Below are 25714 nucleotides of genomic sequence, written 5' to 3' on the forward strand. Positions count from 1 at the left end.
TTTGATTGGCTGGCAGAGTGAGAAACAGCGCCACAGACTCAGTGGCCGAACACGGTATCGCATCCATAGGGAGTAAAGACCACAATGTGTTGCTGATCCGGTCTGGGTCTCTAGACTGGAAACGGAAACGGTGCTTGCATGTAATGTGTGCGGCGTGAACTGCCGGATACGGCAGGCGGGTCTAAGACCGGATCTCACTCACTGGTCAGTTTGGAATGACTGGCAGATGTCCCAGATGTTAATACATGATGAAATCGAAAGTAAATGATAGTTTTCAAAGTAAACTCTGGAGGAACAAGAAGACAAGATGGAGGATCATTGTTCTTCTCAGTAAAGTCATGGATGTGATTTTTTTTTATACCTGTTGATGTGGAGCAGCTGTTACACTGAGACAGGTAGAGTTATATTTATATTTATATTTATATAGGTTACAAACAGTCTGAACTAAACTGTAACTTTCAGGATCCACGCCCTGTTTAAAAAAATATATATTTATAAGAGGAAAGACCCGGAGAATAAAAAGTAAACAGGGTGTGTGGATAATAAGCTGTGTTCCTTACAAGTTTTCAAATGTATAAAAAATCTTTTGAAAATAGCAGATCTACAAGCTCACAGCGCGATGCGTTGTGAGCTTGTAGATCTGCTATTTTCAAATGGCTGAAATGTATATAGGGCTGAAGTGGTTAATGTATGTTTTGTAATAATAATCAAAATCTACAAAGTAACTAGTAACTAAAGTTTTCAAATAATTGTAGTGGAGAAAAAGAGTAAAAGTATAATATTTGCCTCTGAGATGTAGTGGAGTAGAGGTAAAAGCACTGAAAACTGGAAATACTCCAGTAAAGTAAAAAAATACCTCAACATTGTACTTAAGTACAGTACTTGAGTAAATGTACTTAGTTACTTTGCCGTTCACACCGTCGTGTGATGAAGTATGACTCGGGCCACCCGTGTTCTCTGCTCTCCTGTGAAACAGCTCCCTCTAGGGTAACAGCTTTCTATGGGTCACAAGGCTTTCAGTAACGTAGGCTCGCTTCATGTCTTTTTGTTCTGTTTTTAGAGTTTTAAAAAAATGCTTTGAAGTTGTTGAGCTCCAGAAAACCTTAGAGGACACGTGACACAGACTATAGAAAACCTTAGAGGACACGTGACACAGACTTCAGCACAACTTATATTCTATGTGCTTAAAGGGGAAATCCACCCATTTTCAATATTTAACTATGTCATTAATATAGCATAAAGGAGTTGTGTGGAAATAAGAAAAAATGTAAAAAAAAATTAACATTGCAAAAAAATTTAACATTGCAAAAAAATTAACATTGCAAATTACACTGTGATGACTCATCATGGTGTAATTTGCAATGTTAATTTTTTTGCAATGTTAATTTTTTTTGCAATGTTAATTTTTTTTTTAATTTTTTCTTATTTCCACACAACTCCTTTATGCTATATTAATGACATAGTTAAATATTGAAAATGGGTGGATTTCCCCTTTAAATGTGCAGCTTTCTTTCTCAGCTGTTCGTTCATTATAGCTGATTATGAGGCTGAACTTCAACCTGTTTTTTGCACTTTCTCCATTACAGTCCGTACATCTACATAAACGTTCATATTTCTGATATTAAGTGCTTACCGTATGGCCACGGATGTTACAATGATTTACGGGCCTTAAAAAGTACCCGTATCTTCCGTATTGTTTAATAAAAAGCATTTTAATCCGATTGGCGGCCATTTTATCCTAGAGTTATAATGTAATCAGAGTGCAATACCCCTCCCAACCGATAGGGTAACGCAGTTGAAAGCATAAGGAACATAGCAGATCCACAAGCTTGCAACGCTGTGTGAAGTGAAGTGACTTGTGTGAGCTTGTAGATCTGCTATTTTCTGTCTAATTTGTCTTTTAGGTGTTGCGCTAAAGAGTTTGGTCTAGAGCCTACTGTGTGTCTAAATGAGAAATAACTATTGCACCGTCAGTAGTGTAAAGTAACTAACTACATTTACCCAAGTACTGTACAGTTTTGAGGTACTTTTTTTTACTTTACTGGAGTATTTTCCAATTTCCAGTACTTTTACTTCTACTCCACTACATCTCAGAGGCAAATATTATACTTTTACTCCACTACAATTATTTGAAAACTTTAGTTACTAGTTACTTTGCAGATTTAAATGATTATATTATAAAACATACATTAACCACTTCAGCCCTATTTTATACCTAGGCCAGGGGTGATGCAACTTTGATGATGTAGACTAGAGGGCCACTATATTTACACACTCACTCCAGAGGGACACATTGCATAATATACTGTCGGGCCATTCTATGGCACACAAAAGTAGCAAAAATAGACGATCTACAAGCTCAAAACACGTCGCAGTGCGACACGTTTTGAGCTTGTAGATCTGCTATTTTTTGCTAATTTTGAATTGGAATCCAGATTATTTTTTTGCTATTTTTGAATTGGAATCCTGAAAATGTAAATTTATATTTAATTTCAAATGCATGTAGTTATAATTATGTTAACTTTATGAACTTTACAAAAGTAAAGTGTGTGTGTGTGTGTGTGTGTGTGTGTGTGTGTGTGTGTGTGTGTGTGTGTGTGTGTGTGTGTGTGTGAGGTACTGAGTGAGAGAAGGAGATATTTATAATTAGCGGGGAGGAACTGGTTAACCATTGATGGGAATGCTTGCCGCCTGGGAGGGACGGACAGACAGCGAGTCACAAAAAGCTCATATAATTTGACTCTGGTTTTTCCTTATTTTTATATTTGTTTTGCATAGATTTCACAATGATAGCTTACGCATTTGTTTGATGAAACATTGTATCTGAAAATACATGAATGCTGACATCATTCTATCGTTGGGTTGTGTTAAAAAACAAAACAACAACTAAACTAAACGTGGCCTCACTGACACGGCAGCCCCTCCTCTAAACATACTGGTCACCTGACCTGACCTCGTTTGTCCTCACTGACACGGCAGCCCCTCCTCAAAACAAACTGGTCACCTGACCTGACCTCGTTTGTCCTCACTGACACGGCAGCCCCTCCTCTAAACATACTGGTCACCTGACCTGACCTCGTTTGTCCTCACTGACATGGCAGCTCCTCCTCTAAACACAGACAGACAGACAGACAGACAGACAGACAAGAAAAGTGCAAATCTCCGCCAGGCTACCCAGGGCCCACAACTTTGAAAGTCAATCATAGCCAATTGGAATTTAATATGCAGGATCCGACTGATACATCTTGATCACATGACTCCACATGTAATGTGTAGCGATGTGTGAGAGTTTAGGACAAAATCTGTAGGAGTTGTAGCAAAAAGTGTGTTTTGAAGAAAACAAAATGGTGGAAAATCTAGTCAGGCACAAATGGGCGGGGCCAATATGATTAGTTGCAGCATAATCCAAGCAATACAAGGAACAAGAAAATGTGATTTTAGAACCTACGGTTTGAGTTATAGGCCAAAATGCGTCTTATAGCGCCACCATGAGGCCCATTTAAAAAATGTGTGGCAGGGGTTCTTCCTTGGCCTACAGGGAGTGTGTGCAAAGTTTCATACTGATCGGTCCAACGTTGCTGGAGATTAGCTGTTTACAGACGGACAGACAAACAGGGGCAAAAACATAATCCCCGGCCTTTCGCCGTCCGGCCTGGCTGAGATATTTAATAACTAATATAACTGTATATTCAACTCCAGGTGGAGTTAAGTCATTTTGGGTTATTTTATTTGTATTTACAGTACCTTCTTAGAGTTATTACTAAACTTCTCTTCACTTCACCAACAAACCCCACTATGCCACGCCCCTTTCTCTTTACTCCAAGGTTTTATAAGGTCATGTTTACCTGAATGTATCGACACATCTGACCGCTGTTCTAAACCAATCAAACTCTTGTTTCCTTGTATGGTCAGGTCCTGTATCAAGTCCTGTGAGAGCTATGAAGATCTAGAGCGCTAGAGACGTCTTCTTACACTGAACTACAACAACACAGGTAAGACTTACACTGCGCAAAAAACCCAAGAATCCCTAGATATCGTTGCCCGAATATTACCAGATATGATGCAAATATGATGATATCCAAATGGGATACTCTCCGAACAGTATTTGAAATATATTTCATGGTCGGAGCATATCAACTACGGATGTGGGACCACTTTTATTCTTGATAGAATATGGAGTGTATCATCCCAGATACTGTATATTACCACATGCCATATTCGGGAAATAATTCTAATCAGTGTCTAAAATATCTCATCAGAAATGGACAGCTGTCATATGTGGAGATGATTAGTTACTCATATCCAATGTCAAGATATGACCACTATCCATATTTGAAGTCCAAACACCAGTTGCAGCTTATGTCAGGATATTGCATTGATACAATCTGTAACCATATTTGAAGTCCAAACACCACTTTCATTTTATGTCAGGATATTGTATCGATACGACCTGTAACCATATTTGAAGTACGACCTGTAACCATATTTGAAGTCCAAACACCACTTGCATTTTATGTCAGGATATTGTATCGATACGACCTGTAACCATATTTGAAGTACGACCTGTAACCATATTTGAAGTCCAAACACCACTTGCATTTTATGTCAGGATATTATATCGATATGACCTGTAACCATATTTGAAGTCCAAACACCACTTGCATTTTATGTCAGGATATTGTATCGATACGACCTGGAACCATATTTGAAGTCCTAACACCTCTTGCATTTTATGTCAGGATATTGTATCGATACGACCTGTAACCATATTTGAAGTCCAAACATCACTTGCATATTATGTCAGGATATTGTATTGATACGACCTGTAACCATATTTGAAGTCCAAACACCACTTGCATATTATGTCAGGTTATTGTATTGATACGGCCTGTAACCATGGCCGATCTACTTTGAAGATAAATATTAAGCTAAAAATGACAACAAAAAATCACTTTCAAATGAGCAATATTTATTTTTTAACAGAGCTGGGGCCAAGACCTCCAAAACACACACACACACACCTCAAAACTCTTCTCCACACACACACCTCAAACTCTCCCTCTCTCCACACACGCACTTCCAAACTCCCTCTCCACACAACTAGGAACAAGGTAGGAACGACGGGTCAAGATTGGGCAGAAGTCTCTGGAGAACTGAACTGACTTGTTAAACGGAACGGGGTGTGAGTGATGCTAAAAAAATATTAAAATAAACATACACACACACACACACACACACACACACACACACACACACACACACACACACACACACACACACACACACACTACCCTAAACTGTTCACAACTGTACTCCTAAAAACAGTATTAAAATAAAAACATCCACACACACCACCGTTAACTGTGCACAACTGTACTCCGAAGCTTTTGAAAGGGTGCATAAATGTTTCGTGTTCCAGTTCAGTTCCCCATAGCTTTGTTTGATTGGCTCAGCATCAGATTTGAACCAGAAACATAATGACACCTTCACGTGTTTCCAGTCCAAATCTGCCGCTAAGCCAATCAAACAAAGTAAACTGAACTGGAACCATTTATACTCCCTTCCAAAAGCTTAGGAGTCCAGTAGCCTATACACAAATCCACAGAGCGCTGCCCTGTAGGTGGCGCAGCCATTGCTGCGGTGTCAGACTCTGTGTCAGTCAGCTGCAGTCACTGACGTTACTCTTGAGTCTTTTACCTGCTTTTTACTAACTTTTACTAACACTAACTTTACAAAGATGTATAGTTATTTAGTAATTAAACCAAGCAGGTAAAGAGTAACGTCAACAGACGGACAGAACCGCAACAGCTGCTGACTGAGTCTGACACCGCAGCAATGGCGCGCTACCTACAGGGCAGCGCTCCGTGGATTAGTGTATAACTAAAAGGCTTTACACTCCAGTGTCGCCTTCTTCCTTCTCACTCTCCTGCAGATAGTGATGCTTGCCCTCTGCAGCAGGGGGGTTTGTCTGGTGAAGAGTTCGTAGTTTGTGCGAACACGGTTGGACTTCGGCTCCACACACTTCCTTCGGTTTTCATCCAGGGCAGTTTGACATGAAGCCATTATTTTGGACAGCCGTCCGGCGCGCCACTTTGGTGAAGTTATTTTAAAGGCAGTCTTGTCTTCATCACTCTCGACAAAGTTCGCGTCCGCACCACTGAGGTAGTCCAAGTCCTCTCTCTCTCCTCCCTTCTGCCCAATCTTGACCCGTTTCTTGAAAAGCTGTGTAACAGATGAGAAGAGGAGGTTAGACTTTTAAAGCGATCAACAAAACTAAATAAGTAAATACAGTATGAGGGTTATATTATGGCTAGCTCTAGTCCCGAGCATTAGAAAGTTCTCGCTAACCTCTGGACCAGGAACAGTGCATTTTCCATTGACTGTAAAATGAACAGGTGTACATTATGACAAGGGCTCCCAAGCTTTTCAGGCTGTGACCCCCCTTCATAATATTTGAACTGGGGACCCCCCACCCTGACAAGCACTTGGAATTTTAGGAGTTGAGGCATTACATTTAGTTGACACGGTTCCACAGATAAATGTTGTGAAAATAGCTGATCTACAAACTCACAACTTGAGGACGTCCTCAGAGTTACTACAGGGGGTCCGCCAAATCTTTGTTTGATATGATTTTATTTTTTTACATTAACCACTTGAACCCTAGCATCCCTTTTCTGAGGAGAACTTTAGCCAGAAAAAAGATCAGCAAAAGTTTATCTGAAACACAATTTTATACAATATAGAGGGGGTCCCTGCTTCAACTCTCTCTCAGCTTGGCCTGAAAACGTTGAAGACCCCTGCGTTAAACAGTATGTTGGTTTGTTTACTGTCGAATGAGAAAACAATGTTGCACTAAAGTAATTAAAAGGTCCCCGACCCCCAGTTTGGGAACCATTGAGAGTAGGATCACTACACTTGAGAAAACCTAAGTATGATTTTGATATTCACTGAAACAAGGCAGTTTTATAATGCTGAAAGCCTATTGTCTATGGTGGGAAGCCTTTTATAACCCCACCTTTTGTGTAAAATGCACTTTTTGGCCAGGAAATAAAACGTCCTGACAGAAAAGCTTTGATTCACTCAAGTGTGCCACCGATCTGGACTGGACAATAAAAAAATGCTATGACAGATCTGTAGAATAGGCTTAAAGGTAGGGTAAGTGATTTGCTTTGGTTAAAATAAGTGTTAAATAGCTCTATATTGTGATAGTACTCATTGCTATAGAGTGTTTGTTCAGTAACAGGAGTCTCCTTGTCTCTCCACCTCTTTATTAAACAGAAAATACATTTTCGTTTCAGTTCAATTTTATCCAACCAGGACAGAGAACTCAATCAGGATACAGATTAGGATACAGATTAAACAAGTGAAATGTGAAATGGAAGTGATGACACTAAGAAATGAGCAGACAAAATTGGAACTGGAACACTATACAAATTAAGCTAAAAAATTTGTACTTTCTCATGATTGGCTGAGATTTTGACACCTACCGAAAAATGTATTTTCTGTTTATTAAAGAGCTGGAGAGACAGGGAGACATCTGTTACTGAAAAAACACTCTATAGCAATGATTACTATCAGAATATAGTATTTTAACCTTTTAACAAAATACTTTTAGTTTTAACCAAAAAATATCACTTACCCTACCTTTAAGATCAGAAACCCATGTTTTTGTTTTGGCGAGTAGTGAAACTAGTATATTGTTTATTTTTTACTACTAATATAGCTCTGGACCAGAGCTATATTATGGCAGCTACACAACCCAAGCTATAAACATTTGGACTGTATGACCCCTCTGCTTTGTCTCCTCCAGTGTATTTCTCAGTAATTACCACCTCACTGTTATATCCCTTACATAAAAAAGGTAATTGATAATTCACGTGATCAATAAAATGCAACAGTAATAGAGCAGGGCAATAACTCACCCGATCTTTCCTGCTGGTAAGGGTCTTTATCCAGTTCCATCTTCTGAGCGGCTTTGATGTTCTCATAAGCCCTGTTGCAGGCTCCTAGTGAATGAAAATTACAACACAAATACCAAGTTATGAACTCTAAATGTATTATAGTAAGGCATCTCAAAAGGATAGTGATCACAGATAGTTTACATTTTGTCTGCTCAAAGAAATGAGCAGACAAAATGTAAACTGGCAAACAAAATGGGGGTACTCTCCTGATGAACATTTATTTTCTGTTTATTTGAGAGCAAGAAGAGACCCCTGTTATTTAGCAAACACTATAGAAATTACCATTTGAATAGAAAACTTACCTTTTTAACAAAAACAACAACATTTTGCAATATTAGATGGTTAGTGTGCCATCTGTTATCTTTAACAGTGTCAAATCAACACTAATCTACAATGTAGGTATTTAGCAGACGCTTTTTATCCAGAGCGACTTGCAGTAAGCAAGGTAACGCATACATAGAAAATACCTCACGATCACAGGTAAGCAGCAGGTCATCCAATTGTTAAAATTACAAGCAATTTAAGAACATAAGTCCCCAAATTAACGTGATATCAGACTTACTTCTGACTAGGCTGGTGGTCCACTGGGGCTCTGAGTCGTGAATAGCCTGCATCACAGCCTGGGTCACCACCTCATTGTGAGCAGTACGGAAGCTGTGGAAAATCACACTTTTAAGATACCCCTCATTAAGCATAATATTATTTTTTTCCTAAAATGTTTATCCCACGATTTTGTAACCCCATTTTTTACACCCAGTGCCAATTGTCTATGTAATCCTGGGCACTACCTTCCCTCTGCCAACCTAGGGAGGCCAGGGCCGAGCTCATGCCTCCTTCAATGCATGAGAGCCAACTGACCTTCTTATCACCTGACAGGGGAGAGTTTCCCTGGTTGGACGTAGCGCGTGGAAGGAACACGTTATTCCAACCAGTTCCTTTCCCCTCCATCAGGCGCCCCTGGCCAGGGGGAGGCAGTATAGTGACCAGGATTACTGCATGTTTTTGTGAGGGTATCTACCCTAGGAGACACGGGGAGAACATGCAAACTCCACACAGAGGCCCTTTCGCCAACCCCACCTAGGGTATGGGCACTGATATTTTCAGCATAACATGATACAAAAGTGTTATGTTATTTCACAAACAGAGGCATTTCAGAGGTGGGGGGGGGGGTGGGAACATACCTGTCCTCCGGCTGGACCTGCCATCTCTCTCCGAGGCTTCTATAGATTTAACGGACGGTGGTCTGTAGGGACATTAATACAGTGGTGTCAGTCTAACTGTACTTTTCAGCCCTGACCCCCCAAAATAATCATATTTGAACTGGGGACCCCCACCCTGACAAGCACTTGGAATTGTAGGCATTACATTTAGTTTGACTCGGTTCCACAGATAAATATTGTGAAAATATCCGAACTACAAGCTCACAATGCCTAGCACTGCTAGGCGTGAGCTTGTAGATCGGCTGATTTCACAATATTTGCCTATTTTTTACATAATATTTGGCCAATTTGGTATTAAAAGGTCTTAAATTCCTTAAATTGTAACTTTATAAATGTGCAGATACCCTGTATACACTGTATGTTGGTGTTGGTGTGTTTACTGTTGAGTGAGAAAACAATGTTGCACATTAAGCTAATCATTTTAGATCGGCTATCGAGGTATTAAAAGGTCTTAAAAGTCCTTAAATTGTAACTTTATAAATGTGCAGGTACCCTGTATACAATTTTACTGTATGTTGGTTTCTTTACTGTCGAGTGAGAAAACAATGTTGCACTAAGGTAATCATCTGGGGACCCTCCAAATCATTTGGGGACCCCCAGTTTGGGAACCATTGCAAGTATGATCACTACACTTGAGTAAACATAAGTATGATTTTGATATTCGCTTAAACAAAGGCAGTTTCATGATGCTGAAAGCCTATTGTCTATGGTGGGAAGCCTCTCAGACCCCCACATTTTGTGTAAAATCCACTTTTTGGGAAGGAAATAAAATATGTCCACCAGACAGAGAATCTTTGATTCACTCAAGTGTGTTTATTCAAGTCCTGCATCACCCTGTTAGCGTATTTCTCAGTAATGACCACCTCACTGTTAATTAGCCCTTACATAAAAAGCCAATTGATAATACACGTGATCAATCAAATGCAACAGTAATAGAGCAGGGCAATAACTCACCCGATCTGTCCTGCTGGTAAGGGTCTTCGTCTTTTTTATGTCCTCCGGTCCCGTCCAGCTCCATCTTTTCACTGCCTCCTAGTGAATGAAAATTACAACACAAATACCATGTTATGAACTCTAAGTGTATTATATTAAGACATCACATACATGCAGAGAGACAGTGTAGTGCCTCAGTAAAGTAGGATCACAGGTAAGCCAGGTCATCAGAGTGCGCTGGTGTCACACAAAAATAGCTGATCTACAAGTGATGCAACACATTGTGAGCTTGTAGACCAGCCATTTTTAATACAGGCACCTTGTGCAACAAAGTATAAACCAGGCTTTATGGTTCATTTGTATCTCTGAGTTAAATTGTGTATCAACGCGTTAATCTTTGTATACAGTCAAATAAATTATTATGACATGACATCACAGAAATGTAACAGATGCCTGTTAAGTTGCACTGACAAGACTATTCATTCATATTCACACTTGATAGTGTAAATATACTCATAGTACTGAGTCATTATATTCACTGCTGATGGTTTAACACAGCCACAATTGGCACAGTGTACAGTAGGCTACAATAATTTAGATTACATTAGTAAAGGTCAATTGTAATGGTATTTGCCTTATTTTCTCACTGTTTGCATTTGCCCAGATTATTACTATCTCTATTAATTACCTGTCTCTGCACCAAAAGGTAGACACAAACAAGAAATAGCATAAGAGATTGGATGACAGCTCATTTTGGTTAAAGGTAGGTAAGTGATATTTTTGGGTTAAAACAAACAATTTGTAAGGTTAAAGTACTATATTGTGATAGTAATCATTGGTACTGTATAGCAGGGGTCTTCAACAGGGGGTCCTCAGAGTTACTACAGGGGGGCCAACACATGTTTGTGTGATAGGAACTTTTTTTTTTAACCTGTTGAAACCTAGAATTCCTTTTCTGAGGGGAACATTAGCCAAAAATAGCAGATCTACAAGCTTGTAGATCGGCATTTCGGTTTGGTTAACAGTTACTGAACAAAATCTCTATAGCAATGATTACTGTCACACAATATAGAGCTACTTAACACTGTTACTGAACAAACACTATAGCTACTATCACAATATAGAGCTATTTAACACTGTTACTGAACAAACACTCTATAGCAATGAGTACTATCACAATATAGAGCTTTTTAACACTGTTACTGAACAAACACTCTATAGCAATGATTACTATCACAATATAGAGCTACTTAACACTGTTACTGAACAAACACTATAGCTACTATCACAATATAGAGCTATTTAACACTGTTACTGAACAAACACTCTATAGCAATGAGTACTATCACAATATAGAGCTATTTAACACTTATTTTAACCAAAGAAACCCTATGCCTTTAATTAAGTAAAAATACACAGTAGATTATCAAAGTGGGGTCCAGGGAGGGACCACCAGAGGTTTCTGAGGGGGTTCCCTAGCTATATTAGTTAATATAGCATGAAAAAAAACAGTTTAACCACCCTATTACATCAGCTATTTGAAAATAGCAGATCTACAAGCTCAGGTTGCAAATATTTTCAGAAGGGGGTCTGCAGCCAAATAGCCTCTATTTTGGATTTGGGGGTCCTTGACATGAAGGACCACTGCATTTTCATGAGAAAATATAAAAGCTGTGCATTACCTGTAATATTATCTCACTGCTCCAACCTCTGTGACTGTGCATGCCAAAAGTCTCCAAAAGTCTCCACAAATATATCAGCAGCTTGTAGAAACTTACTTTCTTGTCCAACAGTCTTTTAGTGCCTTTATTTCAGTTCGTTTTAACCTAAATCACTTCAGCTATCACAGAGCCTGCATCCTGCATGAGAGTTACTGACTGCGCGCACTCAGAGTTCATTCAAGGTTCACTGCTGCTCCAATGAGTCAAGAGCCAATAGCTGCCTGCAACGTCATGGCACTTTAGCACACAGCCAATCGCATTTCGTTTTTTCAAACTGAAATTTGGCGGGCATGCACCCACAAAGCAACAGACGTCTGCAATGCATTGTGGGACTTGTAGTTAATTTTGGAAGTGCTTTCCATTGACACGCTGTATGTGTCGTTTTTTTCAGAAACTACAACATGGCGTCTACATTCATTCACTGTTGATATGCAATATATTCAGTTAGTTTGGGCATTAAAATGTGTTTAAATCAGATTTCATTACAGCTGATCATTTGCTTATATAACCTGTCAATGAATATATGATGTCTGTTGTATGATGTCGTTTTTTTTAACTTATTTCAAGCATGATTATTTGTGTTAGGCATTGATGAATACAGTAAATTATGTTTAATATCTGGTTGCCATATATTGTTCCAATTTTTTAAGTATTTTACCCATATTTGCATATTTATTTAAAAGGATTTATTTATTTTTTTCTGTGCCACTTTTCCCCAAAACAAGTGTATGTTGGGCTGATATATACACTGTAACAAGTTCTGTCACATCTATAATGTGAATTGTAGTTTTTTCATTACATTAATATATTCCGCATGTGTGTGCGTGTGCGTGCGTGCGTTTATCATTAAATGGGTGATAATTGCCCCCATTTCCATAGTCCCCCATAGATGTTTAACAATGACCATACCTGACAGCTGAGGTCAAGACCTTTGCATAGTCAACAGTTTGCCATATGTATACAAGCCTTTAATCATGGAGTCTGGGTTCAAGACCCGAGGTCATTATTTCAAAGCAGTATGCTGCTGTATACTTTGTGCAACAAAATAACACCTTGTACAAGCGGCATGCACCTATTTTGTATGTTTGAAAAGCATCATACTGTGTACTCAACCACTGTATGTGTTTTGTTTACACACACTGTCTGTCTGTCTGTCTGTCTGTCTGTCTGTCTGTCGTCTGTCTGTCTGTCTGTCTGTCTGTCTGTCTGTCTGTCTGTCTGTCTGTCTGTCTGTCTGTCTGTCTGTCTGTCTGTCTGTCTCGCCATTGCAGTCCCGAGTTTAGGCCTGCATTGGGGATTGTGTTCCATTACTCCCCCCACTAGAGGAATATAGGCCTATCCCTACTTGTCCTCTCAGTTTCTATCATTTCAGAATAGATACACTAGCCCTCCTATTTAGGATACAAAGCTAGTGTCCTCATGGAACTTATCAAGGAACTTTGATGTTCTTGCTAGAGGCCTTGATCACTTAGCATGGTCCTTACCAAGAGAGGGCCATAGACTCACTGATTATACACTGGTCTCGTTCACGTCCAAGATGATTAACTGAATGCTTACACTTACCTAATACCTACCATTAAATTCAAGAGAAACGCTGATAGAGTCCAATGTATGCCTTGATCAACATTCAGACTTCCCTAAATATAATGACAGCTTGCTGTCCCATAGCCAATTCAACTGCATACTTTCTGAGGGTCTTTAGTCTTTACCCAGAGATGTTCTGTTTTTATCCAGTTACCAGCAAAGCAGAATCATTTGCAATGCATACAGAAATAAGGACATGTACAAGCTTGCTGCCTCTGTGTTGTTTATGAAAGGTAAAAACAACAGATCTGCATGCTTAGCTTCCCTGGTAAGGATCCTTGGGCTCTGTGAGCCCCATCCCATTTTGACCCTACCTGTGAGACAGACTGTATCCACTTAAAGCTCTTGAGCTCGACCCATTGCATAACTTATACATCAGTTAAATATTTTACATAATATGAACCCAAGATAATTGTGACACACAAAGATATGCCATAGATGTAATCAGTACAGTACTAGTCCATACCCGGGGATGTGAGCACTGAAAGTATTTGCAGACTTTGGGTTATGCACTGCGTACACAGTATGCTTAGATCAACTAGGAGAGGAGGTTTCTCATTTGATCATGGCTGTGTGTAACAACGTGTCATTTACCTGACATTGAGTAGTCTTTACCATAACCTGACATTTCCAGACCAAAGGTCATATTTGGAACGCATATATGACACAAATAAGATGTAGCTGAAATCCTAGTATAATATACTATGTCCTCTGTAGGATACTGGGTCTATATTTGACTAGATATCATATGGCACATATCAACAAAACTCATTTGCATCAGCATTGGTCCGTATTCTGTAGAGAATCCAAGGAAATATACATTGTTATAAGTTAAGGATTCTGGACCTTTTCACTTAGTGATATGCTATGGATACTGTCAGTATTCTACACAAATTAATACGAATATCTTAATATTTTTGTATCAAAACATAATATGACAAGAATAACATATGTGTCATATGAAAAGGTTTTATATACCTCCCAAAGTCATATATTGAGTCAATATTTTATCAAATGTGGAGCCTACCGACAAAACTTCAAATATGTTCCAGAAATTATCCATATTCTCAAGATAATCAAGAAAATAGAAATCACCAGATTAAGATGTAGCTGGTATTTTGACATAATATATGTCCTCATGATGTATGTTGGGTTCACATTTGACCAGATACTCAGGATAAGTATCGGAAATGGTCCGTATTCTACAGAAAATCTAATGATATTTCTGGATAAATATTTTGGGATTTCACCTGGTAAAAATTACCAGATTCTGTCCATTTTCATGACCTATCAATATCAGGTAAAACTCTCACCCAAAACAGGCCCAATGGCAACATCTTTGGTATTATGTTATGACAAAGGGTGATGATATATGCTACAGATATTGCCATTATTCTACTCAAAATAGGGTATCAATATATTCCGGTATACTTAATTCTCTAGTGGCTCCAGAGTCAAGATATGACTTTAAGTGATATGAGCTTAACATAGACTGTATTTGTGACACATTCAGATATGCCATAGATTTGATCCGTATTCTAGAAAAAAAATTGTGCTCAGATATGTCCAGATAGGATATAAGGTGATATTTGGAACACACAGATGACACAAATAAGATGTAGCTGGTATCCTTATATAATATATGTCCTCATGAGGTATCTTGGGTTCATATTTGGCCAAATATGGCATATCAATAAACTCAGGATATGTATCAGAAATGTTCTGTATTCTACATAAAATCCAGTGACGTATCCAATGAGATATTTTCGGATTCTGGCTCAATTTCCCCAGTATAAATCACCAGATTCTGTCAATTTTCATGACCTATCAATATCAGGTAAATATCTCACCCAAAACAGGCCCAATGGCAAAATCTGTAGTAAATATGTTTTATATGACAAAAGATGATGATATATGCTACAGATATTGCCATTATTCTACTCGAAATAGGGTGTCATTATATTCCTATATACTGCGTTACGTCATATTCATACATTGTGTATGACAAGCAGATGAATATTTCATCCATATTTGTATGAATATGGCTTATGTCAACAAAACTTTCAATATGCATCGGAAATGGTCTGTATTCTTTAGTGGTTCCAGAGTAAAGATATGACTTTAAGTGATATATGAACTCAATATCTGACACATCCAGATATGCCATAGACTTAATCAGTATTCTAGAAGAATATTGTGAACAGATATATCCAGATATGATCTAAGGTCATTTACGGAACACATACATGACAAAATTAAAGTGTTGCTCATATCCTAGTACAATATATTATCTTCATGATGTATATTAGGTTAATATTTGCCCAGATATGTTGCATATCAACAAAACTCAGGATATGCATCAGAAATTTCCGTATTCTAGCGAGAATCAAAAAACTGATATTTGGGGATTCTGGCTCTTTTCGCCCAGTGTTACGGAATAAAATCATGACTGGATTCATAGATTCAAGATTTATCTTCTTTCCTGCTCCTTTTCATTCATGGAATATGTAAAACAAAAAAAAGAAGTCGAGCGCTGGCTAAGAATGGCTTCCAGAGTTTGCAGTTTTTAGACGACAAACGAGGTCAGGTCAGGTGACCAGTATGTTTAGAGGAGGAGCTGCCATGTCAGTGAGGACAAACGAGGTCAGGTCAGGTGACCAGTATGTTTAGAGGAGGGGCTGCCGTGTCAGTGAGGACAAACGAGGTCAGGTCAGGTGACCAGTTTGTTTTGAGGAGGGGCTGCCGTGTCAGTGAGGACAAACGAGGTCAGGTCAGGTGACCAGTATGTTTAGAGGAGGGGCTGCCGTGTCAGTGAGGCCACGTTTAGTTTAGTTGTTGTTTTGTTTTTTAACACAACCCAACGATAGAATGATGTCAGCATTCATGTATTTTCAGATACAATGTTTCATCAAACAAATGCGTAAGCTATCATTGTGAAATCTATGCAAAACAAATATAAAAATAAGGAAAAACCAGAGTCAAATTATATGAGCTTTTTGTGACTCGCTTTGATGTGGGTCCATGTTGTGTTGGTATTGTGTGAGGAAAGTTAAAAAGTGTAGGCTATAGTTGAATGAATCTACTATACGTGTGTGTGTGTGTGTGTGTGTGTGTGTGTGTGTGTGTTGGCCTTAGGAAGGCACATTTCATCCATTTGTCTGCGGACCCCCATCTGAACATATGTTGTACCAGGGACCCCCATACAAGATTTGTGTTGTTAAAATATTTCAGAAATAATGTTCCTTTGGATTGACATAGTAGACTGAGCCTTTGTTGAACACGTTTTGTTTTCTTACATCTTTTATTTAAATGTGAAGATGAATAAAGCTTGATAAATGCCACCATTGTGGTGATCTCAGCGTACGGCCATTTGAAGCTGAATCAGAATCAACGTTTACAGATGTAAAAGGCAGTTGCATTGTGACACATTGTGAGCTTGTAGATCGGCTATTTTCTGCTAAAGTTCTCTCATGAACACAGAGGCTCAAGGGGTTCAAGGGGTTAAAGGGGTAGTTCACCCCCCAAATAACTTTTTTTCTATTGATTACTCACCCCATGGAGCCTTGAATTCATGGATATTTATTTGTTTTTGTCGCATTCCTTCCTTTATTATTTGATTATAATACATTTAGCCCCATTGATTCCGGTAGGAGACACAAATGCATTTGTGTCTCCTACCGGAATCAATGGGGACACATTTATTATAATCAAATTATTGGCTTAGGAATGTGACAAAAACAAAAAAATATCTATGAATTCAAGGCTCCAGATAATAATCAATAGATAATAGTAATCAATAGAAAAAAAGTTATTTTGGGGGTGAACTACCCCTTTAAACTGTTTGTGTCCGAGTCACATCCGAGTACAAGTTAAAATGTCAACACACACCTGTGTTCAATATCTGCTCTGTTTGTGCGTTGAGTTACAGAAATGTAACACAATCATGATGGAATGTAAGGGTCCATTTGGTTCCATGTGTACACTCTCAGAGTTACAGACCTGTAAGGGTCCATTTGGTTCCATGTGTACACTCTCAGAGTTACAGACCTGTAAGGGTCCATTTGGTTCCATGTGTACACTCTCAGAGTTACAGACCTGTAAGGGTCCATTTGGTTCCATGTGTACACTCTCAGAGTTACAGACCCGTAAGGGTCCATTTGGTTCCATGTGTACACTCAGAGTTATAGACCCGTAAGGGTCCATTTGGTTCCATGTGTACACTCTCAGAGTTACAGACCCGTAAGGGTCCATTTGGTTCCATGTGTACACTCTCAGAGTTACAGACCCGTAAGGGTCCATTTGGTTCCATGTGTACACTCTCAGAGTTACAGACCCGTAAGGGTCCATTTGGTTCCATTTGTACACTCTCAGAGTTACAGACCCGTAAGGGTCCATTTGGTTCCATGTGTACACTCTCAGAGTTACAGACCTGTAAGGGTCCATTTGGTTCCATTTCTACACTCTCAGAGTTACAGACCCGTAAGGGTCCATTTGGTTCCATGTGTACACTCTCAGAGTTACAGACCTGTAGACAGATAGACTTTAAAAAAAAACCGTTCCTCTTACTCTCGCTTACTCTGTCTGATGGAAGCGGTGTGTATGCATGTGCGTGTGCGTGTGCATGTTGACTAAGGCTGCAACAACGAATCGATTAATCGATTTAGAATCGATTAATACATTTGTAGCCAACGAATTAGATCATAGATTATTAATCGGCAACGAATAACTGTTTTCCGACATTAAATGTAATGTAATATAATTTAAATGCTGCAAATCATAGGGGGAGACGAGCAGTCTGTTCCTCCTTGAGAGTTGCGCATGCGCACTAACGACCACAGCTGACAACAAGCGGGCTAGCATAATGGCGGCGTCCATTAGTGCGGTCGCTGCTTTGGGTCGCTGCAGCAGCGTCTTGCGATCGCACCAAAAGATCTAAAGGCTGGGAGCATTTCACTCTGAACAGAGAAAAGAAAAAAATGACCTGCAAACATTGCAAGGCGGACTTTGCTTGGCACGGGAGCACGAGCTCTATGAATGATCATCTGAGGAGAAAGCATATAGGAGTTTTGGAGACGGATGAAGACTCGTCTCGGTGTGTTTGCTTGTGGGCTTGCCTATAAGACTGAGTTGTCTTGGCTTTTAACATTTAAAATTAACTTTACACTGCGGAAAGCCTGGTTTCTTTTTACAGTTCAGTACTGGTCAGGATTCAGGTCCAGTCAGTCTATTTATTGCTCTATTTGCGCTATTAGAAACATTAATGCTAGGACGTGATAAATTCACTTAGCAGGCTGCTGATCCGGTCTGAGGCAGTTAGTTAGGTTGGTAGGTAGTTTATTTCGGTCATGATTTAGAAAAACAAACAGTTGAACATACAGAATAATGTCAACAAGATCATTTTGGCCGAAAAAGGTTTGGGCTGAAGCCGAAGCTTATTATGCCCACCATATTAATATTTAATAAAATGTATTGACACAAAAGAAAAGGAAACAAAAGAGCAAAAAAAACCTGAAGAAACCCAAGTGTTAAGGTACAGAGGAGGTCATCAGGACCAACCACTCCCATCTCCTCCAGATGGAGATTGAAGAACAAATGAGCGATAGGAGATTATTCCTACCCTAGGATGAGGCTGGAGCGGCAGTCAGTTGTCAGTTCAATAGAACCGAAGGGTCTATTGAACGCATGCACGGGTCTATTGAGAAGGTCGACCCTTCTTAATGGCAAGCTTTTCTTGAAAAGTCCTTCTCGAAAAAGGCTTTGCCAGTAAATCCACCTCCAAATCTGTTTGTTCTCCTCCTTCAGCCATTTTAGTTTTTTTGTGCGTTTGTTTGTGAGTTAATTTAGTGAACTCAATCAACTAAGAGACGACAACAACAAACCATAGAGCAACAAACCCGCAGCAGAAGTTTGAATTAATCAGTTCTCTTGTCTCATTGGTCAACATTTCTTCCCAGCCATGGGATGCAAGCAAGATGTTAACGCAGGGGTCTTCAACAGGGGGTCCGGGACCCCTAGGGGGTCCTCAGAGTTACTACAGGGGGTCCGCCAATTTTTTGTGTGTGTGAAATGATTTCTTTTTTCGCATTAACCACTTGAACCCTAGCATCCCTTTAGCAGATCTACAAGCTCACATTGTAGATCGGCTATTTTTTGGCAAAGAGGTATAGGTGTAGAGGGAAAAAAGAGCAGACCAAGTAAAACAAAGGGTTAATCTGAAACACAATTTTATACAATATAGAGGGGGTCTCAGCTAAGGGGTCCTTGGCCTGAAAAGGTTGAAGACCCCTAGTTAACGTCATCAGGTAGACCAGCTAGAAGGCCCTGATACCTGAAAGAATACGCCCAGCAGGGCAAACTCGAAATCTGATTGGTTAAAGAACCTGCCAATCTAAATATTGGCCCCATTTACTGTACTTCAACAACAGGTGGATTCAGTTGAGATTCTGAAGGCCTCACGGTGGAGATTTTTACCCGGAGATAACAAAAGAAAAAAATCTGATTGGTTAAAAAAACAGGCACTATTTTTAGAACTGCACAGAATGGAATGTGATGTCATCTATCTATCTATCTATGAATGACTTACTGCACGTGAAGTACACAGTTAGAATAAATGCCACTGTTGTTGTTGTCACCAGAACCAATAGAAGAAGCAGCAAGGAAGAAGTAAAAATGGGGAAAAATCAATCACGGAAAGTCAGAAGGACACAACAAAAGGTATGTTTATTTACGCACCAAACTAACTGCAGACCAGAGTCCAGGGCGTTTAAATGCATTGTAGACATCCACTATAGACATACCGTAGGTATTCAAATTCAGTTGTTAATCACATAATGCATTGTATTTGAAATTGTTATAATTTACTTATATTTTGCTGAAACATTTTTATAGCAAACAAATATTTCCCCCCAAAAAACAGAGAAAACTAGAAAAATGTGATCCTCAAGCTCAAATCCCTGTCAGAATGGGTTGCCTACCCATGCTGTACTGTTTAAGAGACGCCAGGCTGATTTAAAAAATAGGGTGGAAGTTCTTCATTGACCTACTTGGAATGTGCATGCAAAGTTTCACGCAGTAGGACACTGCATTCAGGATTTGTCATTTTGTGCAAAGCGGGCCCCTCCCATATGAAAGCCAATCGGAATGGAATAAGAAAAATAGGACAGATACATCTTGATCACACCCTATCTCTTGACTACAGAGATATGGTGTAAATGAGCTTTGGACAGAATCTGAATCTCTAGTAGTGGTAGCAAAGAGTGTGTTTGTGAAAATCAGAGGTAGCTCTGTAGCCTACTAGCAACATGCATACAATTCAATTCAAAGGGCTTTATTGGCATGAGAAAACATACGTTTACATTGCCAAAGCAGAAAGCACAATACAACAATGCAGCATACATACAAGATAGCTCTGTAGCTACTAGCAGCATACAAGGTAGCTCTGTAGCTACTGGCAGCATGCATACAAGGTAGCTCTGTAGCTACTGGCAGCATACATACAAGGTAGCTCTGTAGCTACTGGCAGCATACATACAAGGTAGCTGTTTAGCGACTGGCAGCATGCATACAAGGTAGCTCTGTAGCTACTGGCAGCATACATACAAGGTAGCTCTGTAGCCTACTGGCAGCATGCATACAAGGTATCTCTGTAGCCTACTGGCAGCATGCATACAAAGTAGCTCTGTAGCAACTGGTAGCATGCATACAAGGTAGCTCTGTAGCTTATGGTGGCATGCATAAAAGGTAATTCTGTAGCTACTTACTGGCAGCATACAAGGTAGCTTTTTAGCTACTGGCAGCATGCATACAAGGTAGCTATGTAGCTACTGAAAGCATGCTTAGAAGGTAGATCTGTAGCCTACTGGCAGCATACATACAAGGTAGCTCTGTAGCCTACTGGCAGCATAAATACAAGGTATCTCTGTAGACTACTGGCAGCATACATACAAGGTAGCTCTGTAGCTACTGGCAGCATACATACAAGGTAGCTCTGTAGCTACTGGCAGCATACATACAAGGTAGCTCTGTAACCTGCTGGCAGCATACATACAAGATAGCTATGTAGTAGGCCCGTAACGATACAGTAACTGCATCGATGCATCGTTTTGAATTTTCAACGATCTACTATATCGATATGCAAACAGCTAAATATCGTATCGTTTGACTTTGTATCGTATCGAATCGTTTTGCAATGCAAATAATCGTATCGAATCGTTCTGCAATGCAAATAATCAATTATATCAAACTAAGTACTTTTAAGAAGAAAAAAAGAGAAAGAGGGGTTTATATCCAGTATCCAGGTATTTATTTTTCACACAGAATTTTTGGGTAAATAAATAGTTACTATATCGATTTTAAGTCATTGAATCGAATCGTATCGTTCTAAATTAACCTGTCCTGTATCGTTCATGTATCGTATCGACTAAATCACTGAATCGAAACATATCGTATCGTTCTAAATTAACCTGTATCGTTCATGTATCGTATCGACAACCAAGTATCGTGATACGTATCGAATCGTTGTTAAAATGTATCGTTACACCCCTACTATGTAGCCTACTGGCAGCATACATACAAGGTAGCTCTGTAGCCTACTGGCAATATACTTACAAGGTAGTTTTGTGGCTACTGGCAGCATACATAATATCTCTTTAGCTACTGGCAGCATACATATATGGTAGCTTTCTAGCTACTGCCAGCATGTATAAAAGGTATCTCTGTAGCTACTGGCAGTATACATACAAGTAGCTTTTAGCTACTGGCAGCATACATAAAAGGTAGCTCTGTAGCTACTGGCAGCATATATAAAAGGTAGCTCTGTAACTACTGGCAGCATACATATAAAGTAGCTCTCTAGCTACTGCCAGCATGCATACAAGGTATCTCTGTAGCTACTGGCATCATGCATACAAGGTATCTCTATAGCTACTGGTAGCATACAAACAAGGTAGCTCTGTAGCTACTGGCAGCATACATACAAGGTATCTCTGTAGCTACTGGCAGCATACATAAAAGGTAGCTTTGTAGCCTACTGACAGCATGCATACAAGGTAGCTCTGTAGCCTACTGGCAGCATGCATACAAGGTAGCTATGTAGCTACTGGCAGCATACATAAAAGGTATCTATGTAGCTACTGGCAGCATACATACAAGGTATCTCTGTAGCCTACTGGCAGCAAGCATACAAGGTAGCTATGTCGCCTACTGGCTGCATACATACAAGGTAGCTCTATAGCCTACTGGCAGCATGCATACAAGGTAGCTCTGTAGACTACTGACAGCATGCATACAAAGTAGCGCTGTAGCCTACTGGCAGCATACATAAAAGGAAGCTCTGTAGCCTACTGGCTGCATGAATACAAGTTAGCTCTGTAGCTACTGGCAGCATGCATAAAAGGTAGCTCTGTAACATATTGGCAGCATACATACAAAGTAGCTATGTAGCTACTGGTAGCATACATACAATGTAGCTCTGTAGCCTACTGGCTGCATGCATAAAAGGTAGCTCTTTAGCTACTGGCAGCATGCATACAAGGTAGCTCTGTAGCCTACTGGCAGCATGCATACAAGGTAGCTCTTTAGCCTACTGGCAGCATGCATACAAGGTAGCTCTCTAGCTTATTGGCAGCATACATACAAGGTATCTGTAGCCTACTGGCAGCATACATACAAGGTTGCTCTTTAGCTACTGGCAGCATACATACAAGGTAGCTTTGTAGCCTACGGGCAGCATGCATACAAGATAGCTTTGTAGCCTACTGGCAGCATGCATACAAGGTAGCTTTGTAACCTACTGGCAGCATACATACAAGGTAGCGTTGTAAACTACTGGCAGAATACATACAAGGTAGCTCTGTAGCCTACTGGCAGCATGCATACAAGGTAACTCTGTAGCATACTGGCAGCATACATACAAGGTAGCTCTGTAACTACTGGCAGCATGCATACAAGGTAGCTCTGTAGCTACTGGCAGCATACATACAAGGTAGCTCTGTAGCTACTGGCAGCATACATACAAGGTAGCTGTTTAGCGACTGGCAGCATGCATACAAGGTAGCTCTGTAGCTACTGGCAGCATACATACAAGGTAGCTCTGTAGCCTACTGGCAGCATGCATACAAGGTATCTCTGTAGCCTACTGGCAGCATGCATACAAAGTAGCTCTGTAGCAACTGGTAGCATGCATACAAGGTAGCTCTGTAGCTTATGGTGGCATGCATACAAGGTAATTCTGTAGCTACTTACTGGCAGCATACAAGGTAGCTTTTTAGCTACTGGCAGCATGCATACAAGGTAGCTATGTAGCTACTGAAAGCATGCTTAGAAGGTAGATCTGTAGCTTACTGGCAGCATACATACAAGGTAGCTATGTAGCCTACTGGCAGCATACATACAAGGTATCTCTGTAGACTACTGGCAGTATACATACAAGGTAGCTCTGTAGCTACTGGCAGCATACATACAAGGTAGCTCTGTAGCTACTGGCAGCATACATACAAGGTAGCTCTGTAGCCTGCTGGCAGCATACATACAAGATGGCTATGTAGCCTACTGGCAGCATACATACAAGGTAGCTCTGTAGCCTACTGGCAATATACTTACAAGGTAGTTTTGTGGCTACTGGCAGCATACATAATATATATCTCTGTAGCTACTGGCAGTATACATACAAGGTAGCTTTTAGCCACTGGCAGCATACATAAAAGGTAGCTCTGTAGCTACTGGCAGCATATATAAAAGGTAGCTCTGTAACTACTGGCAGCATACATATAAAGTAGCTCTCTAGCTACTGCCAGCATGCATACAAGGTATCTCTGTAGCTACTGGCATCATGCATACAAGGTATCTCTATAGCTACTGGCAGCATACAAACAAGGTAGCTCTGTAGCTACTAGCAGCATACATACAAGGTATCTCTGTAGCTACTGGCAGCATACATAAAAGGTAGCTATGTAGCCTACTGGCAGCAGACATACAAGGTAGCTTTGTAGCCTACTGACAGCATGCATACAAGGTAGCTCTGTAGCCTACTGGCAGCATGCATACAAGGTAGCTATGTAGCTACTGGCAGCATACATACAAGGTATCTCTGTAGCCTACTGGCAGCAAGCATACAAGGTAGCTATGTCGCCTACTGGCTGCATACATACAAGGTAGCTCTATAGCCTACTGGCAGCATGCATACAAGGTAGCTCTGTAGACTACTGACAGCATGCATACAAGGTAGCGCTGTAGCCTACTGGCAGCATACATACAAAGTAGCTCTGTAGCTACTGGCAGCATACATAAAAGGAAGCTCTGTAACATACTGGCAGCATACATACAAAGTAGCTATGTAGCTACTGGTAGCATACATACAATGTAGCTCTGTAGCCTACTGGCTGCATGCATAAAAGGTAGCTCTTTAGCTACTGGCAGCATGCATACAAGGTAGCTCTGTAGCCTACTGGCAGCATGCATACAAGGTAGCTCTTTAGCCTACTGGCAGCATGCATACAAGGTTGCTCTGTAGCTACTGGCAGCATACATACAAGGTAGCTTTGTAGCCTACGGGCAGCATGCATACAAGATAGCTTTGTAGCCTACTGGCAGCATGCATACAAGGTAGCTTTGTAACCTACTGGCAGCATACATACAAGGTAGCGTTGTAAACTACTGGCAGAATACATACAAGGTAGCTCTGTAGCCTACTGGCAGCACGCATACAAGGTAACTCTGTAGCATACTGGCAGCATACATACAAGGTAGCTCTGTAGCTACTGGCAGCATGCATACAAGGTAGCTCTGTAGCAACTGGCAGCATACATAAAAGGTATCTCTTTAGCTACTGGCAGCATGCTTACAAGGTAGCTCTGTAGCTACTGGCAGCATACATACTGTATATGGTAGCTTTCTAGCTACTGCCAGCATGCATACAAGGTATCTCTGTAGCTACTGGCAACATACATACAAGGTAGCTTTTAGCTACTGGCAGCATGCATACAAGGTAGCTTTTAGCTACTGGCAGCATAAATACAAGGTAGCTTTTAGCTACTGGCAGCATACATAAGGGTAGCTCTGTAGCTACTTGCAGCATAAATATAAGGTAGCTCTCTAGCTACTGCCAGCATGCATACAAGGTATCTCTGTAGCTACTGGCAGCATGCATACACGGTAGCTATATAGATACTGGCAGCATACATACAAGGTATCTCTGTAGCCTACTGGCAGCATACATACAAGGTAGCTCTTTAGCCTACTGGCAGCATACATAAAAGGTAGCTATGTAGCCTACTGGTTGCATACATACAAGGTAGCT

At 40.1% G+C, this 25714-nt stretch overlaps 1 protein-coding gene and 1 long non-coding RNA gene across 4 annotated transcripts in view; one reads left to right on the forward strand and one right to left on the reverse strand.

The window, feature by feature from the left end:
* Positions 1–289: 289 nt before the first annotated feature.
* Positions 290–25714, forward strand: part of LOC308099884 (NACHT, LRR and PYD domains-containing protein 3-like) — a 113668-nt gene continuing 88243 nt past the window's right edge. For 2 of the 3 annotated variants that reach the window (XM_080448731.1, XM_080448732.1), the window contains exons 1-3: positions 290–395; positions 3913–3992; positions 20055–20133. In XM_080448731.1, the coding sequence (XP_080304857.1) occupies positions 20089–20133 (45 nt within the window). In that variant the 5' untranslated portion in view covers positions 290–395; positions 3913–3992; positions 20055–20088. The remainder of the gene's footprint in view (positions 396–3912; positions 3993–20054; positions 20134–25714) is intronic. The other variant, XM_080448733.1, reaches the window with a different exon arrangement.
* On the reverse strand, positions 7924–10215 carry LOC308102757. Its single transcript, XR_013934689.1, has 4 exons — positions 10136–10215; positions 9143–9204; positions 8524–8615; positions 7924–8006 (listed from the first exon to the last, which is right to left on the reverse strand). It is a non-coding gene; the product is annotated as an uncharacterized lncRNA (long non-coding RNA).

This window comes from Gymnoscopelus braueri (assembly GCF_963280865.1).
Source record: "Gymnoscopelus braueri genome assembly, chromosome: 2".
In the NCBI taxonomy this organism is placed as follows: Eukaryota; Metazoa; Chordata; class Actinopteri; order Myctophiformes; family Myctophidae; genus Gymnoscopelus; species Gymnoscopelus braueri.